Genomic DNA, 20,146 nt, shown 5'->3' with positions numbered 1-20,146 from the left:
GGTGGACACTGGAGCAGCGAAATCCTGCATTCCTGAACATATTAGAAGGCGCTTGCGCAAGGTCCTCACTCCCCCCTCTGGGGGGCACCTGTTGCGCATGGGAAATGGCGAACTGGTACAGCCGCTCGGATATTGTACAGCATCATTGCAGGTGGGTCGCAACCGATATGTGGTCATGCTTACCGTGCTCTCGACCTGCATCGCAGATGTCATCCTTGGATGGGATTTTTTATCTTCAACCGCCGCTTTCATTGACTGCGCCAATCGTGAAATTCACCTTAATTCCACAGACGACCCCAGTCCCCATTCTGATGCGTCAATCGCTGCTCTTCACATCGACGAGGATTTACTCCTACCACCTCAGTCGGCCGTCGCCGCGACACTGGTCATGACCAATCCAGTTCAAGGATCTCTTGGCCTCATTGAACCTATAGATACCTGTTTTAATAAGAAAGGAATCGTCATTCCCTATAATCTCGCCACAATCACAGACGACAGATGTCACATCTGGATAACGAACACTTCGACGCAGCGCCAAATCCTTCCCCGAGGTAGCCGCGTTGCCACTCTTCGCGTGCATATTGAAGACGACTTTGCTGCACTTGCCCCCGCAATCTCCTGTACCAAACCATTAACTGAAAATAATTCCAGCGAGGCAGTAGAGAAAAGGATGGCTTCAACACTCGTCGAAGCCGAGCGTCACCAGGTGCGCTCCCTTCTAACTTCATACAGAGATGTTTTCGATTTCGGGGGCCAAGTGTTAACCCGTACCACGCTTGTCGAGCACCACATCGATACTGGAGACTCCCCTCCACTCCGAAGCAGACCATACAGAGTATCTGCCCCAGAACGTAGACTGATTCGAGCTCACATCACCGACATGCTAGAAAAAAAAAGTGGTTGAACCTTCATGTAGCCCCTGGTCCTCCCCCGTGGTGCTTGTAAAAAAGAAAGACGGTACCTGGCGCTTCTGTGTCGACTACCGCCGCCTTAACAAAGTGACACAAAAAGACGTCTACCCACTGCCCCGAATAGACGATACCCTCGACACGCTACAAGGGTCGTCCTACTTTTCATCCATGGACCTCCGAAGCGGGTATTGGCAAGTTCCTCTTGCGCCCGCTGACAGGCCCAAAACAGCATTCATAACACCTGATGGCCTTTACCACTTCAACGTCATGCCGTTCGGCCTCTGCAACGCGCCTGCGACATTTGAGCGCATGATGGACGCCCTCCTCCGTGGCCTTACCTGGAACATTTGCCTGTGTTACCTTGACGATATTGTTGTCTTTTCTTCTACCTTTGACGAACACTTATCTCGGCTTCGTAGAGTTCTTGACTGCATGCGTACTGCTGGCCTGCTATTAAATTCCAAGAAATGTACTTTTGGTACCCAGAAAATCAAAGTCCTCGGCCACTTGGTCACCGCGGACGGTATACGACCGGACCCAGACAAACTGCAGCGGTATCGCAGTTCCCTCCCCCACAAAACATCAAGCACTTACGGACATTCCTGGGTTTGTGCACCTACTTCAGAAAATTTATTTCTGGATTTTCCGATATCGCTGAGCCTCTCAATCACCTGCTACGGAATGGCATCGCTTTCACGTGGAGTGCCAACCAACAAACCTCCTTTGAACGCCTCAAGACGGCCTTAACCTCGGCTCCCGTTCTTGGCCACTTCGCCGAAGGTCAAGACACCGAAATCCGAACTGACGCCAGTGGCCATGGAATAGGCGCTGTTCTCGCCCAAACTCACAATGGACACCAGCGCGTCTTAGCATACGCTAGTCGAACTTTAACCAAAGCTGAACGCAACTTTTTTACCACCGAGAAAGAATGCTTAGCCGTCATATGGGCTGTATCCAAGTTTCGCCCTTACTTATATGGCTCCCCATTCCGTACTGTAACTGACCACCACGCCCTTTGTTGGTTGGCTAATTTGAAAGATCCATCCGGACGTCTCGGCCGCTGGTCATTAAAGCTCCAGGACTACATCTTCACTGTCGTATACAAATCAGGGAAGCGGCACCTCGACGCCGACAGCTTATCTCGATGTCCGCTTCCAAACGAAGCGCACCTTCCCCCTCATGCCCTTGGGACAGATGACACAGCAGCTCTAGACAACATCAATATGGCTACAGCGCAACTCTCAGACGATTCCCTGCAGCCATTGATTCATTATTTGCAAGGCCAACCAACATCGTGCCCTCAGCGCACCAAACGACGCGCACGTCTATTCACTCTTCGTAGTGACATTCTTTATAGACGAAACTACGAGCCCCAAGGACGACCATGGCTCCTTGTAATTCCAAGACACTTACAAAAGAAAATAATAGCGGCAAATCACGACGACCCCACAGCCGGACACCTTGGATTCGCTAAAACTTATTTCAGAATCCGTGAAAAATTTTTCTGGACCGGCATGCACCGCACTATTAATAAGTATGTGCGCGCATGCCATTTATGTCAAGCAAAGAAACGACCAACAACTGCACCTCCTGGACCACTCAGGCCGCTTTCTCCACCAAGCCACCCATTTCAGCGCATAGGACTCGACTTCCTCGGTCCGTTCCACCAGTCGCAAGAATAGAGTCGATGGATGATTGTCGCTATCGACCACCTAACCCGGTATGCTGAAACGCAAGCGCTCCCCGCCGCCACAGCTCTTCATGCAGCCCATTTTTTTCTTCATTCCGTCCTCCTCCGACATGGCGCCCCCCAATCTATTATCACGGACCGCGGCACGCCGTTTGTAGCAAGCCTTCTTCGAGAAGTCTGCCGCCTTGCAAACACAATTCATAACGTCACCGCTGCATATCATCCGCAAACAAATGGCTTGGTGGAACGGTTCAACCACACACTGACCGATATGGTCTCCATGTATATCACAGATGACCGAGACAACTGGGATTTAATTTTACCATACGTTACATACGCCTACAATACGAGCCGTCAAGCCACCACCGGTTACTCTCCGTATCACCTCTTGTATGCACGCGAGCCACTGTCTACAATCGACACGCTTCTGCCATACATAGACGACTCTTCTCTGGATGTTTACACCCAGACCATCCTTTACCGCGCGGAAGAAGCTCGGCAACTTTCCCGCATTCGAACATTAGAATCACAACAGCAACAAACTACGCGTCACGCCGAGCACCACACTCCCGTTACCTACAACATTGGTGACGAGGTTCTCATTTGGACGCCCTCTCGCAAACCAGAAAAATGCGAAAAGTTCCAAAAACAATTCCGAGGCCCCTTTCGCATCTCTCGCCAGCTGTCCACAACGAACTATGAAGTGACTCCAGTCATTCCCCCCCGCGACAACCGCTCCAAACCTACTGATGTCGTCCACGTCGCTCGACTGAAGCGCTACCACCGCCAAGTCCCCTAGCACCATGGCCGGCGGACCGGCCCTTTTTCAACGGGGAGACAGCTGTTAGAAAGGAAGAAGTGAGGCTAAGCCAAAAAGGCCCCGCGCATCTCGAGCAGCAGCGGAAACGCTCAAGCTGCGCTCGGACGATTGCAACAACGATTCTCCTGGCGACACCATCATAATCAAATCTCTCTTCATTGTATTAAACTCATCTATTCACCAAGAGCCTGACAATATGTATACCCTTCCTGACCTTCGCTTTTGGATCGATTATACTATGATAATAAATTAACGATACAAAACCAATGATACAGAAATCAATTTCCATCCCATTGTCAGTGTGTGCGCCTATCGCTCCCCAGGGGATATTCTTAAGATTTTGTTTACAAAAGACGTTCTTAAGAAGGAAAACAAAGTATAACTATGTATATCTACACGTACAATAGTAAGTATACGTAATTCCCCGCAAACTTACGCGTTTAAAAAAGCGTAGGCTCGTTTCTTTGTCTGGCCAACTTCCTTATAAAATAAGTTGTAATATTGTGCCGTACCTAATAAAAACGTGAATGGACGTATTTTGAAACTTCTGAAGCGTTCCCTTTTTCTGCAGGGTGAATGGAGCCAGAGAGTTTCGAAATTCATTTTTACGTTGCCACACGAATATGACGTTATTTGCTGATGCCATGAGGCGTAAGGTGCGAAGCAGTGCGATTCCTGATATGTACTCGACTTGAGCTCCGCACCTTCGGAGGTTCCTCAGTTCTTTTCACTGCACTCGAGACATTAGTCACTATTGCTCCTTTATTTAGCTTGACCAATAAAAACGGCGATCGGCATCGTGCGGGCAGTGTCTCAGTGACAAAACGATGTCCATCGCTTTTGCCGCTGAGACCGCTGCTGCACTGCAAAGTCTTCGGCTTCATTTTCCTACAGAACTCGGATACTGTCAATCACCGCGAATAACAGAAGGATCCCAACCAATGACGAAGCTTATATATATATATATATATATATAAAAGAAAAAACTACGTGCGCGGGACAATGAATGTCCCGCGCATTTAGGGGGGCAATGAATGTCCCCCTAAATGCCCCGTGTCACATGGCATGCTTTTTTTTTTTTTGTTTAATCGTATTTTCAGCTTCCTCATTCGCTGGGATTCTTTTCTTGTTTATGGTGATTGGCTGTCTCCGTGCCCTGCAGGAAAGTGAACTCACAGACATCTTTTCTTTTTAGAGCGTGGCACATGGCGCTGATAGTCCTTGGTTGAACTGATAAAAATATCAATGTGGAGGGTTGAACGTGTTGGTTTCTAATTTACGATAACGAAAGAGGAACATGGAAGAGAATTCTTAAAAACGTAAACGTTTTGTTGACGTTTTGTTGCAACGTTTTGTTAAAACGTTACAACGTTTTGTTCAAAGTTGAAAGCCTGTGTCGTCTGTTTTCTTCCATGTCCCTTTTCGTTATCGTAAAATACCAATGGTTTGGTGTTAATTCGAGTGCATTGCGGATAGCGACCATTCAGGAGCTGTTCGTGTAGGCCAGGGTCGATAATACGCTGCTGCTCCTACGGAACTTGACCTTTGGAAAATCGCGACTCCACCCAGAGAATGAGCCCGAGCGCTACAGTCGATACTGCTGTATAGCACTGACCGACCAGTGTCATCATCGAAGCTCTTACTTAATCACTATGGCACAATGCTCGCCCATTAAAGCATTTTATGTCGGGGATTTGTTCTTAGGACGAAATGGCTTCCTGCGTAAAAGACCGCGACGATACAAGAAAGCTTGATGGAAGCGGTTGCGCGTGACATTATAGAAGGAACATGATTTTCTCTTTCATGTAAATTAATCGTCATCGATCCGTCATTTTTGGTATGTTTTTAGTACAGGGTGACATCTCTGTGTGCGTATGCAAAACGGTTAGTATACAGGCTTTTGCAGGCACCTGAATGTTTTCTGTTGCGGCGTACTTTGATTGTTTCATTGATGCAGCTAGCTAAATATCGCTCTGTCTTTGAGTGCAATTCGAGAGTATTGGTAATCAGCTTAACTTAGGAAGGTACACAGTGGCGTTATGACATTTATGCGATGTCTTCAGGACACTTAACGTTTGCACTTGTATCCACCCGCCTTCGGGTCATCTTAGACGAAGTGGATTATGGTACCTCAAAAGTAATAAATAAATAATATAAATAAATAAATTTGGTGTGCTCGTACTAAAGGTACATTTAGTCAGATTAGGGCGACTAGCTGTACACTGTTACGTTATTGTTGCATGATCTGGCTTGCGGCCTTTGTTGTGAGCCAGTACGACGCAAACTGGTGTAGTCTAATGACGCATATAAAACTTCAATAATTGTGCGACGCCATCTTGAAAAACGGTGATCCTGCCTCCAACACTTTCAATGTAGGGGTTACATGCTTCGTTTTGAAGAAAGTGGAAGCAAATAAATAGTAACGAAATAATATGATTTTAGAAGTGAATTTCACAGCAGCATTTTGCTGAAGGACTTGGCTTCTTTGAAGAAGCCAAGTCCTCCGAGCTTTGAGGCCTTTAGGAGATTAATTTTTCAAGTTTCTCATTTCAGCCTCGATGAGTTTTATAAGCATGCAGTGTTTCCTGAGGATACCGTGACTCGAGGCATGACATCTAGAATACGTACACAACAGAAACTACTCAAGCGTATAGTGATATCAATGGACTGCTCAGTTTTCAAGACTGGATCGAGTGTCTTACAGTCCTCCTCTGGAGGAGGTGAATACCAGTAAACGGTAATGGTATAGCGATCTTGATAAAGGAGCCTCCTTGAAGCCCCAGAGCGTTTTTTGGACACATCTCTGAGGCTTTTAAAAGATCCACGCTTCAAGTTCCTCATACTAACCTCGACCACCATCGTCTTTAGGGAGGATACAGCGATGCTGGGCACGACAGAACACGTGTACAATAACAACTGGATAAGCGCATGGCTGCATTGCAACAAAATACTTTGTTTTTAAGAGTAGAGTGCGTGACTCACTCTTCTCCACGGGAAAAGGTAAACGCCAGTAAATGGTTATGGTGCAGCCACAGTGAAAAAGGACTCTCCAGGAAACCTGAGAGCGCCTACTGACGTTCCACTAAAAGACGTAGCGAGGAAGAAGTTCCTTTTTAGCAAAACTTCAACGTACGCTCTTGGGCTTCTAGATCATTAACTTTTGAAGATCCTAGCACATGCCAGCCTCGACCGCCATTGTGTTTTGTGAGAAGAGTGATGGCGTGACAGAACGCGTACGTAAAGCAACACCCATACACGCACAAAAAAAAGTTTCTGAAAGGTGTTTGACGCCCCAAGAACTTTTTCAGCTCGTAAATAACGGTTTCGCCTCAAGCACCATCGCCCCCTGGCGCACTAGAAAGGCAACTGGGCGATGAAGAGCTCTTTCGCATTTTCGCGGAGGACCCTTTTAGGGGGTGCTTAAAATAACATCTTACGGTGTAAAATATGGACAAGCCGAAGAACCCCTAAGAATTATTTTAGGACCAGATCTTTTTTTAGTGTATGGTAATGGTGATGCGAGCTGAAACTCCCGATCCGGTCGTTTTTGGCGTCTGTGGTTTCCACAAGTTCTATTATCTCTTAGTTTGTCCAGCAGTCCGAAGAATGAGACCTCAACTTCGCATTCCATTAGCTGTTCAAACCACAGCTCTCTAAAAGAAAAAACTGGCACGTAGACCAAGGAAGTCCAAAGGACTGTTTCAGTCCATATTGTCCGCGGTAGTATACGTCTGTCCCAGTGGACAATTTCCAAGGGTCCAGTGTCTCACCCTTCCGCCTTGCTTGTTGACTGTCCAGGACCGGCGCCGACTATGCGTACATCATGGAGGCGTTTGGGCCCTTCGTGGCCTTCCTCCGTCTCTGGGTGGAGTGCATGATCGTGCGGCCCTGCTCGCAGGCCATCGTGGCGCTCACCTTCTCCTTCTACGTGCTCCGACCCATCTTCCCGGACTGCGACCCACCGGACCCTGCGGTCAGGGCCCTCGCCTTCGTCTGCATCGGTGAGTTGACGCACTCCGAACGCGGATTATTCGCGGCCGGCAACGGTCCGCCACCAAAGACCGCGAATATGGCTGGGTTGGTCCGACGGATATATACGTGCGCTTTGTCTGTTTGTTTTCTATGCACTGATTCGAAGACTGCACGTCTTTCGGATTTAAACCTAAGTCATTGACTCTATTGAGTGTATGTAGACTAGACTTCATATAGGTTTTATACAATCGGCTATGTGGTCTGTATATGGAATTATTACATAATTAGTGTCTATACGTGTATGCTGCAAATCCATGGCTTGCATTGAAGTCGCATCAGCGGCCATTCTAGTAGCCCTGCCGAGGAGCGGAGCGGCGTACATTTTGCACTACCGAATTTGTTTTCCTTGGCAAGAACACGCATAGGAATGATCACCAGCATGGTAGGGTCAGTTCACATTCACATGCAAGTCATGTAAACTGTATTTAGGAGGTGTATAGGCTGCATGTAGGCTTGTGCCTCGTAGTACTAGCCTGATTGTAGAAAGCATATCTGCATGCTTTATATGAGCAATATCTATGCTGTTTGTGACAATGCTTAGGCTGTATGTACTGTAGACCACGTAGCCGGCATCTAGTTTATTGTATTACACGCTGTGTGTAGACTATATAGGATATGTGCTGGTTGCTAGGTTCTAAGTAGGTTGTAAGTAGGCTGTAAATAGGCTGTCTGTAGGCTATATGTGGGTGGCGTCTAGGCAGTATGTAGGCTGAATTCAGGCTCTATGTAATCACACCGAGACTGTATTTAATTTCATGTACGCTCGTAATTCCGCGCGTCTCTAACGCGGCAGTGTGCGTCTTTTTCGATGTGCGCTCAAGTGGTATCATTCGCGGCAACTAATCTGGCCACGTGGGGCAACATGGAGTGGTCCGGTCGAGGGGTTCTCTCCGGCGGACCACTCCGCTTTGTTTTTTTACAACTCATAAGTTGTTTAAAAAGTTGTTAGAATGGACTGTCACATCATCTATCGTTGCCATTTGGCAGTCGGTTTCGTAACTTTGTGTATGCTGGATGCACCTTAGGCGACATCTTAACCCTTTCGGCGAGCACTCACTGGGCTAGCTCATATTGCCGCTGAGTGTATACATGCATATATCCTCGTGTCTACTCTATGTGTGGGTGTATCTAGCATTGGTGCGGGTGTTATGTTCCATCCGTTTAGGATTTTAAGCTACGACGTTTAATCAATACCTGACGCTGCTAATAAAAATTAAAAAAAATATAATTTCTAAAAAAGAATGCGCTATATAAAAACATTACATGTATATGACTCGAATAAAGTTTGGGCAACATGCGCGTTTGCAATGCATTTGATTTGACCCAATTTCTGGTCTGACTTTGACTTGCTCGTTAACACAATCAGCTAAACCAACTGCTAACCCCTCGCCACATTCCGAAGGAACTTGTAACGTTGTGTACACGATGCGTAACAACTTTCGCCAACCTATACGCCATTACCAAGGGGATACACTACACACAGCGATTGAGCAGGGAGCCTTTCAATGTACTAGTATACGCACCTGATTTTAAAGCTACTATTTTATTGCGCTTTACTTTCCTGTACCTCTACGTTTAACAGGTTTTGTGGTGTTGTCAAAATCATTTCGGCAAAAAAAAAAAAAAGTTAGGGTTTTATTTTTTGTTTGTTTTTCCAGAGTATATGTGTATCGTAGCACATCTTCGTTTCCTTCCGTTGAACTTTGAGGGAAACTGCATTTTCGCTTTCGAAATGTCATGTATTCCGTCAACCTCGATGCAACTCGAGCGTTGTTGACCTCCTTGGTTTCCAAGAATTTTTTTTGTTGTAGGATACGACGTTTGCGCAACATTATTGTTCAATCGAAATACCGAAAAAGAAGAAAAAAGCCTTCCCTTGCCGTGCTTTCTAAATCAGCTGCGGCGACAGCTGAGGCTTTACACACGTAAAGCCTCAGCTTTCCCCGCTAGACTCGGAGGGGAAACGCTTCCCGCTAACTTTAGCGGATACAGTTCCCCACCCAATGTAGCGCGAAAAACGTGACGCCATGTGACGTCCCAGTGTTCAGTGACGCTACAATTTTCCCGCTAAATGTAGCGGAGAAAGCGTGACGTCCCACGGCCTGACGTCACCTTACACCGTGACGTCACGCGAAGCGTTTCCCCGCTAAATTTAGCGCGTAAAATTTCTCGCCAACTTCAGCGGAGGAGGAACGGTGGCGTCACGTGGCGCGACGTCACTTCATCGGCCCGACATCACAGTGCCACGTGACGCCGTGGTCACCACTAACGAGGCTATGACGCGTCGGTGGATGGGGTCCATATCACAAGAGCGAATGACATTTTAGCGAACGGCGACATTTGAGCGAATGGTCGTTTTAGCGAATAACGGGGGCGCGCGTTAACCTATCCGTCGCGCTGCGCTTTACGCCGCTTCGCGGCGACAGTCTGCGGCAACTCATTACAAAAATATGAACTCACTTGGCCCACCCGAAAACGCCGCTTCGCGGCGTCCGGCTATTCGCTAAAGTGTCGTTCGATGAAACGTGGGCGTTCGCTAAAACGGCATTCGATCAAGTGAGTGCCTCCCGCTCCTACGTATCATACAAAAGGACGATCTGCAAACGCTGGAGAGTTTTAGCGAACTGTTTTTGCTCGTCCGGTATGCGATTCGATGGGGCCCTCCGGTACGAACTGCGTTTGTGCGAGTCTTCTGCGCTAGCGCATGCGCAGTTTGTAGCGGAGCGCCCATCGTACTGTATCGGAGGGGAGAAAGCAGTTCCCTAAAACTCTCTAGCGTCTGCAAACTGTATTTTGTGTTCAATGTTCGAGCAGTGCGAACGCGACCTTAGAGTGACTAGGTACACGCGCGTACACGGAGCTGGCCGGCCGGATCTCTCTGGCGAGGTCAAACGACTTCGTCGTTGTGAACCGGCGTCCGATCGGGCAAGTCTAATTGCACCGTTTATAAATGCGGCGCCGCACCTTCGCAGCCCCCATGTGCCGAGTTTCTGCTGCATTCGATACTATACGGCTAGATTGGATAACGAGCCGACCCGCTGACATAGATAGACGACCATGCCGTTTGTTATACCCATGGGATACGGCGTGGAGGCAGCGGCGGCTCGACGGGGTCTGGCATTCGGTGTTTGCTCGTGTTCAGCGTTGCTTTTTGTTTCTTATTAGGCTTAATTTCAGTAGCTGAGTACGATATGTGTTTGTGTGGATTGTAATGGTATAGGGCAACACCGCGACGGTATATATGGCGTTGCATAAAGTGCCTTTTGTATAGGTAGCGACCGTTTGTGCTGCGTGCGTTCTGCTAGTTCTAATAGATGCATACGTAACCGTTCCTATAACGTGTGCAAATTGATGAGACTGCTTAGAAAACGACTGTAGCATTACAGCATGTTCGCGCGAATTTAAATGCATGCCACTTCTGAGTTAGTGTATAATACGCTCTAAAATTGGACATTAATTACTGCCATTAAGAAAATCGAATCAAATCAGTATATTAAAAGTTGTATGCGCGGTTCTTTTTCGCATTTTTTTTCTTAATATTTTTTGATTTTATAAGCTTTCTTTTTCTCGTTTTGAATGCTTATTGAGAGATTAAAAAAAAGATTAACTCGGTTTTGGATTTTCGGTTGCCTCGCCCGTTTTACATGGTGCGATTCGGCTTGCGATTTTCGATCAAAACGTCGCTCATGTGAAAAAGAAAAGAGAGGTGGGTGGCAGATGAAATGCATGCTCTGTCCTTGTATTCTTTTCTTTTTTTTTTGTACTAGATTGCAAGTTGCAGAGCAAAATACCCCCGTATGAAACGAGGACTTTAAGTAGAATCCCTCGATAGACACTCGCAGTTCCGACACCCGTTTCATCCCATTGTTTTGCGCCGCTTCGATGGTCGCTCGACCTCTGCCGTCGCCTGGCGTCTGTTTACGGCAGAACAACTCGTTATTGCCGCCATGCTGTGGCGTGCATTCTTGCGGGCGCCAACGAACGTGCTTTAAAAAGGCAACTGGAGTTTAGATTAGAAGTTACCGGCGATTCCGTATTGTTCCGTCGCAGGATAAAAAAAGAAAAAGAGGAAGTCCAAAAAAGCGGTGGCAGCTGGCAACACTGACTCTATTTCTCTTTATGAATTTATTGATTTATGCTACACTTCCCATGGAAAATTTTGTGAGGGTGGAGCCAGCAAAATGTGGAACAATGTTGCCTATCGTCTTTGAAGACAAAAAAAAAAAAAAAAAGAAACAGCTGCAAGGAGGCTCAACCTGCAGACAAACGAAACAATAGAAACACGCACACGCACACGCACGCACACATACAGACGCACAACAATGGTCCCCTCAATGGCCAATGCGCCAAGTCTCTGTTTTTGCGGGAAAAAAAATCCGCTGACGAACGCTCCCGCACTGCTTGACATCATGCACATGGTGCCTTCGCGTGAGTTGCTTAGCCATTAAAAAAGTTTCGCTTTAGGGTAATGACAGGTCAGCCATTGTGGTGCTTAAAGGCCATTGTTGTCCGTTATCTGAAGTTTCAACTAAAATCGCAGGAGCCGCTTTTCCGCCCTCCAAAAAATGTTAAAACAGTCCGTGAAAGGGCAATACGATATCGACTGAGCTTCCCGACACCACATTTAAAGTTAGGAGAGTCGCGCCGCCATTTTAGTGCACTAAACACAAAAATGGCGGCGTCGAAAAAACAAAACAAAAATACTTTTAGCCTTTTTATTTTGGTGAAGAAAGACCAGTGAAGCTATACAATGGTGGGAATGAAGTAATGGACGGCCACAAGTCGGCAAGCCAGAGTGGGAAGCCTCGAAAGGTTGCCGCCATCTATGAGCGACGGCGGCAACCAGACAACCGGCAAGCTGGTTTTCTGGTTGCCACCATCGCTCATAGATGGCGGTAGCAATCCAGAGTTTTGTGTCGAGATTTGTTTGCCCACGGACTGGATACTGGGAAAACTAGCCCTTAACAGCTCCGCTGTAAAAAAGGAAAAGAAAAAAGAAACGGAGATTGGAGTACCCTTACTCTAGCAATCCAGTGGCTAAACGCCATTTTCTTTTTTTCTGAGAGTTTGTGGGTGTGATATCTTTCGTGCATAATATTGATTTGAACTGTTCTGCTTAGGTTCTACATTCAACAACACCAACACCACGACCCCCCCCCCCCCCCCCCCCAACATCAACAACAACAACAGGATTCGCACATGCAAACGCAACCCAGGTCTTATATCAGAGTTCTTATGTTGCTACAGTCAATCGTATAAGCAGCGTTGACTGACCCGGTCCCGCATTGCTCGCAGCGGAGTGTTGACGCTTTTCCTTGTGATCTGATCGAATCTACGAACCCTTACTTTCGTACGCGTTTACTTTCTTCCTTCGTTCCCGAGTCTCATCCAATGGGCGTTTGTTGTGCGAAATCACCGGAGCGCGGCATTTTAATACGGAGGTGGCGGGCCCCCGGTTCCACCTGCATGCGTCCGCGGCGGACGGGGGGTATTCTTCGCGCGGCTGCTCTGAGCAGACGAGAATGGAACGGGAAGTCATCGAGGTCGTTCTCATCAATAGACTCTTCCCCGCTTCTCCCTTTGATCTTCTTTCTTTTTTGTTCGTCTGCTGGCCCCTCGTTTCGCCTCTTGTTCGTGCCCCAGTCGTTTGTCCTACCGTCTTCTAGCACGGTTTAAGTCGCGGCCCGAGCCGTAGACTGAGCCATAGCCCGAGCCATAGCCCGAGCCATAGCCCGAGCCATAGCCCGAACTATTGCCTGAGCCACAACCCGAGCATGCTTATAGCCCGAGCCAGAGTCATAGCCATTGTCCGAGCCATAGCCAGAGTCGTTGCCAGATGAGCCGCCGCTTTCGGCCTGCTGGTTAGTGGACTTCGGCTCGGAGGGTATGCCGTTGTTGGCCGGTCATTCAATAATGGAGTCTGGAATTCGGCTTTCCATCTCGAGTGGGTGCGAAATTTGTGGCGTGGTTAAAGGATGGGCCGCTTCCTCTTTTCCTGTTTTAACGCAGCATTGTCTGAGTGTTTTTTTGTTTTGTCGGTTTTGTTTCTTTTAAATCATTTTATTGGACATATTTTTAAATATCTGTACTTTATTTGACACTTTGGGGCACCAGATAAGTTGTGTGATGCTTCTGAGAGCCATACTGACCATAGCGTCGGTGGTTTTCCTAAATTGCGTTTTAATAAATTTTGCCAGAAAAAAAAAAAAAAAAACAAAAAAAAACGTAAACTTAAACGAAAGAATTTTACTGGTTTAATTTTTATTTAAAAAAAAATGTATTGGGAGGTGGTAGAAAGGGATTGGAAAGTAACTTCCTCGGAGCCTCGGAGGTTTGAGCCGACGTTTCGCAAAGCGAAATTATTAGTGAAGAAGCCGTAGGTTTCTTTACGAAACATCGGCTGCCAGACGGAGGCTTCGAGTGGCAGATATTTTCGAACAAATTTATCGGTTTTGGGCCGAGGCTTTATAATACGGAACGTTCTAGTAGTCCACCACATTGCTAGACTGTCCGCCTTGCGACGTAACGTACCGAACCCTACACAAATTAACGACCATCGTTTTGCGTGCAGTACTCTACTTTAATTGTTGCCACCTCCACAACACAGATTTTCTCGGTCCAATATATACGAGTACCTTTATTCAGTCATCGCAAGTCTACGTCAACAGAAAGAATGAAAAGGAAAAGAACTAGTTCGCTTTATTCTTTTCTTTGCCAGTCACTGTTACCAACACGCTCTTGAGTTAAAGTCGACGACGTTCGTTTTTATTGTCCAATATATGTGTTGACACACCGCCACCCATTCCACTCTGTTAGGTGGGGCTGATTGTTAATTAGCGCGCGATCCATGCTGCCCGAGTTTTGACTTACCTTTGGGTGAGGAGTTGCGGCCGCGCGATCGATTTCCTCGATGGCGGGTGTTGTATCGACCGACACCACGTAGTCCTATACTCACGGTCAACCGTAAAAGCATTGCATGTCGAAAATTTTTGATCTGGCGTTTTCAGAAATGGGCGCTCGTCTGGTTCGTGTCTTCTGGCTCGACAAATGTACAGCAATACACAAAAAAAAAAGAAGAAAAAAAAAAAAAAGAAACGAACGGGAGCTAGGAAGCAAAAATTGAGAGCAGAGAAAATAACATCACGCCATCTAGTCTTTAATCTCGGTTGTTTACGGCTGACAGGGGCCGGATTAGTGGAGGGTGAGGTGGTATTTTGTACGACTTTAGATAGAGGAGGCTCGCTTAATATACGCAACGAAGACTGCTAATTAATTCTTGCTCACGCGTTTGTTTCTACTCGAGGCCATCTCCAAACACGTTTGATGGTACGGAATGTTTTTCTAATGCTCTGCGCGTTTTTCAGCTTCAATTTTGTAAAAAAAGTATTAATGAAAAAAAAAAAGAAATTGCTCTAAATATAGGGTTAGAGCCATTTTGCGCTCGTTAATTATACCTAGTCGGCATTAAGGCTGATTAAATACTGAAGTGATTACACCTAAAGTATCGGGCATCTTTTAGTAGCCTTTCGACGGTGCCAAATAAACTTTGGTTTGTTGGCGCGTTCAACACGTTTTTGCAATGGTCAAAGTTACAGGATAGCTATAGCCTCGAAAAGTAAACAATATTTTGGTTTTAGTAGACTTCGTTGTCGCGCAGGCGTTTGTAACGTGTCGCTGCGTTTTGTCATCTTTTCGTATAAATGCAAAAAAAGTGCCGAGTCACTAGCTCCACAATAAAGAAGTCGGTGAAGAGTTATCAAAATCCACATGCCAAAAAGGATAGCAGACTATATTTCTCAAGTTCTGTTCTGTGCTGTAGATAACAAATTTAGTTCGCTTTACTTTATCTATACTTTTGTTCTATGGAGCACCGAGTCTCTTTTAACTTTAAAAATACTCCTCATGGGTAGGCCTATAGTATCCATGAAAATGGCTTTAACCCATGTGCATGTTTTCAGTTGGTTAGTCAGTACTCGTGGTAGGCTGGCAACTCAAACGACAACAAGGCCAATGTATGCTAATGTTAAAACCATATTGCCGTGCGATCTTAATTGCGGTCGATCCGCTTTAATAGGCGATGCGATATCGTATTACATACGATCATATGTGATGTAATTTCCGTTTCCGCTAGCAGCGGACCTTTGAGGCAATGGCACTTTCCTTTTACCACACTTCCGCTGAGACTCAAACGCGAAAAAGCTCCGTTTTGTGCCGTATTTTGTTCGTCAAAAACACATTTTAGTGATAACGCAAACTTTGAATATTTTACCGGAGGGACTGATCGAATGGTATGGTGATCAAAAACTCTGTCCTCGAATCATTACTGCGTGATGCGCGTTAAAGATCCAGGCCGCGTTTTGGGATTTTCTCGCGCAGAAAACCCATGGGGGAAATCCCGGTCCCTGATTGGCCTTATGTCGAGTACGTCACAAACGCGCCCTCCCCCAACTAAAGTCAACAAAAAATGAAATAAAAATAAGCATTGAAAACACGGAACCCTCCGTGTGACGTTTGGGACATCGGTTCAATTTGCCCTACGATCGTTCTTGCGCTGAAGAAATGTTTTGAAGGAGAAGGCAGAATTTGAAATGAGTGAAATCCAGAAAAGAATTAATGAGAGTTTTATTTTTGTAACGTAGCAATCTTTGGTGTGCAGAAATCAAAGCAGTGGTAAATAATAATAATAATAATAATAAAATATTAACGCGAAAATTGAGAGCTTGCGAAATGTAAAAGAGATAAAGAGATCTGTCTGGGCTGATTTGAGTCCTCCCATTTCAGTTTGATTGACACACTCAAGGGAGCGGTTTTCGCCGTCGTCTTTTAACATGTATGAAGGTCATTGTGTTAAAACACCTGAGACTGGTTGTGAAACATCATTGAAATGACCAAAAGTAGAAGAGACTGGGAAAGATGTCAGTCAGACGACGTCTCAAACACAGCTAAGTTTAAAAAATTTGTGTATGTTTACACACCTTGATGTTGGTACGCCTCAACGGGTGACCGGTCGCTTAGACCGGTGTCCGGTCGTTGAGAAATTTAGCCTGTGCAGTACAATTACTAATCTGGGGTTTTTAGCCTGCATCACGCAGCAGCGATTACACGAACGCGTGCCGGTACGAAACTCATTCAGATCGGAATGGGCGGGGGTGGTGGGGATCGAACCCAGGAGGCTCGATCCCCAGCGCAAGCTTTCGCTCTACCCTCCGAGCTGAGACGCGTTAGCCCACTCGGCCACCGATTCCCTAGCTTATAAGTTTATTCAGTAAACCTCCGATATACCAGCCAACACAAAAAACAAAAACAAAAATCCTTTTCTCTTTTCTACCAACTTTGCAGTCACCTATGGGCACACTTACGACACACTATGAGCTTGCGCGGTACCCTGTTGGCCAACCTTAGCCCATTTCAAAGAGAAAGGAAATCCCATTGCCAGATATCCCATAGAGTCAAAGTCAAAGTCAAATTGGACGTTTGAGTGATTTATACAGCGCAAGGCTGGTCTGCCATTAGGGGCGACACTGGTTTACACTGTAGATGAGCAATTTTGCCAGTGCAGTACGACTGCTAACCTGGGGTCTTTAACGTGCTCACGCAGTAGTGATACACAACCGCACGCCGGTACGATGCTCATCCAGATCGAAACGGGCAGGGTGGGGCTCGAACCCAGGATTTCTGGGTTCTGCAGCGCGACAAATCGGTACCTCGTGAGAAGGTAGTCGTGTATGAGATCCCTTTAGCGTGTGGGTTTGAATGATAGACTACCTAAGCATTAAAAAAACATAAAAATCGAAGAGGCCGATTCTGAAATAGCAACACATATACAGGAACGCAACGACCGCACATCACAGTGGTCGTAGACGGGAGTGGTAAGCAAAAAGGTCAATGATATCAAACAAGTTGCAAGAGAAACCATTAGAATTTAGTCAATACGCAACTGCATAAGCCAAGCATCTATCTACCTTGCTGAAAATGCCAAGGCGTTCCAAGGCGTTCCTGCTTTTATAATTTTTTGGCTCTTGCAAATCGTGTGTGTGTGTGCGTACTTTTTTTTGTTGTTGTCTAGTGTAGCAGTGCAAGAAGTTTGGGGGAAGTTAGGTGTCAGTGTGAAGATTACAAATAGCGTGAAGGGTAACGCGTTTTTTGTCCTCTTTGAGGTTTTCTTACCAGTTGGGTGGGCTTGGCCAGCAAGGTCGTTCCAGGCTGGGTGGGGGGTGTTCTAAGAAGTGTGAGCTTTGTTCGAACGCAGAATGACCGCACAACGTCATGGTGTGTCATAAGTGTGTACACAGGTGGCTGCAACGTTTGTAGACAAGATAGGAAAGGGAAAGGATTTTTGTTTGTCGTGTAGGTTGGTGACGACCTTGATTTCAAAGTTGTATATGAGAGGTTTACTGAATGAACGTATTAGCTCTAGTTTCGTACCGGCACGCGTTCGTATAACCACTACTGCATGGTGAACGTTAAAGACTCCAGGTTAGCGGTTGAACTGCTTTGGCTAAATTTCTCATCTACAGCTAAGAGATCGCTCCTGGTCAAGAGATTTAACGAGTCAAAAGGTCCAATAATGGATCTCTTGACTCGCGAAACACGAGTCAAGAGATTCAATGCGGGCCAAGAGGTCCAACGCGTCAAGCGATCCAACGTGTAAAAGATCCACGGCGAGTCAAAAGGTCCAATGCGTCAAGAGGTCCAACGAGTAAGAACGTTAAATAATGGATCTCTCGACGCTTTGATTCTCTTGACTCGGCAGACGCGAGTCAAGAGATCCAATGCGGGCCAAGAGGTCCAATTACTTAAGAACTGCCGCGTCATATTTCGAGGGTGTCACGGAAATCCCCTCATAACTCCTCCCCTAGTCGTGGGCAGGCATTGAACAACAAAGATCCGAAAACGATTTTTAGCTAGGTGCCTTAGTTTTTGTATTAAAAAATACAACAGACTTAAGTTTGACGCGCCTCTCAAATCTGCACCGTTTTTCGGTTTGCGGCCTTAGTTCCGTGAGTCGGGCCCGAGGGAAACACACGGAGACTCCCGGTTGCGTGCCTAAGATCACGCTCGGCAGTTGCTGGCATTGGGACGTGGGGAGGGAGCGCTTTCTTTGGCTTCAGGTAGATGGCGCCACAAATACTGTGCGTAATAAAAGTCAATAATATGAGGCCTTTGACACGTCTGTTCACGTTTTCACGAAAGTTATCCAGTCGTGAATCGCAAGTTATCCAGTATAATAAATATAAAATCGGTGAGCTTATGTCCGTAAAGATGGAATCCGGCGAGCTTTTTTCCGGTCAGTTCTTATCCGATAAGTTTTTGGTCGGGAATAAAATGTACGTGTTCCAGCAGACAATCAATACGCGGAAAACTGAAAAGCATGCGTTAGAAAAGTGTCCCACCAAGTATAAAAATGCAAACGTGTACCCACACAAATAAAACACGAGGGTAAAAACACCACACTATCGTGACCGACAAGAGTGGGAGTTAATGACCTGTTTGTTTACTTTTCTCTCCGAAATCAGCAGCGCTAAGCTGACGAAAACCAACGAAACATTGAGAAGCGTAATTCACCTGACACACGTGAAAGTGTGAATCAAACTCTATCGTCTAAAGTTTTAGGTGAAGCACGATAATGTTACCATTGTGCATGATAGCGCCAACGAATTCAGCTAAGTTTCGCTTCATTTGTGCCTTCAAAAACACCGCAGAGAAGCTGAAACCTTGCAAAAGGTGCTGTGTGAGGTCCAAGGTAAAGCAAATCTGGGGAGATGTCGCGTAGTCTGAGTTGGAGAACCCATCCACGAAATGCCGAGAGTGCGCTCATCAAACGAACTTTGTAAAGACTCGGCGTAAGAGGTCCGTTTAATCTTACACGATATTACCGATGAACGCGACTTAATAGATAGGTTAAAAATGCAGGCTTCATGAACTTGCTTGAACATGAATTAGCTTAGTATTTACCGTGCATGTCACAGTGCAGCGTATACGATAAGGTAGATTTTTGTTTGAAAACTAGTTCGTACGAAAAGACTGACACAGAGTGCGTGTTTTTTTTTCTAAGAAAAATCGTTTGATCGATTTGTCTGTTCGTTAGAAGAAAAGGCCCCGCCACGGACGATGACGCCCTTCGCACGTCTTTGAAGCGCGATTGTGACGCGTTTGCGATCTGTACAAATATGTGCTGAAGGTCACCTTGTAGCTGATGTATGACTTACGCGAAGTACGTTTCTTTTGTGCGAAAAGCTGACTGGTGAATGCCGCAAAACAATGCCAGTCCCGCTTGTTTGGAGGCACTAATCCATTCTCTCGGACACTTTATTTGACAGACACGTTCGTCGCCATTGGGGCTTCGTTGTTCTACGAGATCCCCCGCTTGGAATTTTTCCATTATACAAGAAAGATGAGAGGGAGAGAGAGAGAGAGAGAGAGCATGACCCGTACGCAGTCAACTCAAATCTGAGTGGAGTTTCCAAGGGTCGAAGTATCTCTAACTCGCAAATTAGCAAGTTGGCCGGGGCGTACGGCTGCTGTCAGGCACGTAGCCAGGGGGGCGGCCCATGGGGCCCGCCCCCCCCCCCCCCCTCCCCCGAAATCTTCCATTTTGCTGGGGACTCCTCTCCCCCCTCCCCTTCATACAATATTTTGTCGTGGGCGACCCCCCCCCCCCCCCCCCCCCCCCCCCCCGAAAGAAAATCCTGG

At 46.5% G+C, this 20,146-nt stretch overlaps 1 protein-coding gene across 1 annotated transcript in view; it reads left to right on the top strand.

The window, feature by feature from the left end:
- Positions 1-20,146, top strand: part of LOC8040499 (large neutral amino acids transporter small subunit 2) — a 110,757-nt gene that overhangs the window by 31,537 nt on the left and 59,074 nt on the right. Inside the window, exon 2 of the mRNA XM_029979593.4 lies at positions 7,220-7,422. Coding sequence (XP_029835453.2) covers positions 7,220-7,422 — 203 coding nt within the window. The remainder of the gene's footprint in view (positions 1-7,219; positions 7,423-20,146) is intronic.

The sequence above is a fragment of the Ixodes scapularis genome, unplaced genomic scaffold (assembly GCF_016920785.2).
Source record: "Ixodes scapularis isolate PalLabHiFi unplaced genomic scaffold, ASM1692078v2 PGA_scaffold4__175_contigs__length_147842914, whole genome shotgun sequence".
Taxonomy (NCBI): Eukaryota; Metazoa; Arthropoda; class Arachnida; order Ixodida; family Ixodidae; genus Ixodes; species Ixodes scapularis.
The sequence above is the reverse complement of the archived record's forward strand: the minus strand, read 5'-3'. Positions and strand labels throughout refer to the sequence as shown.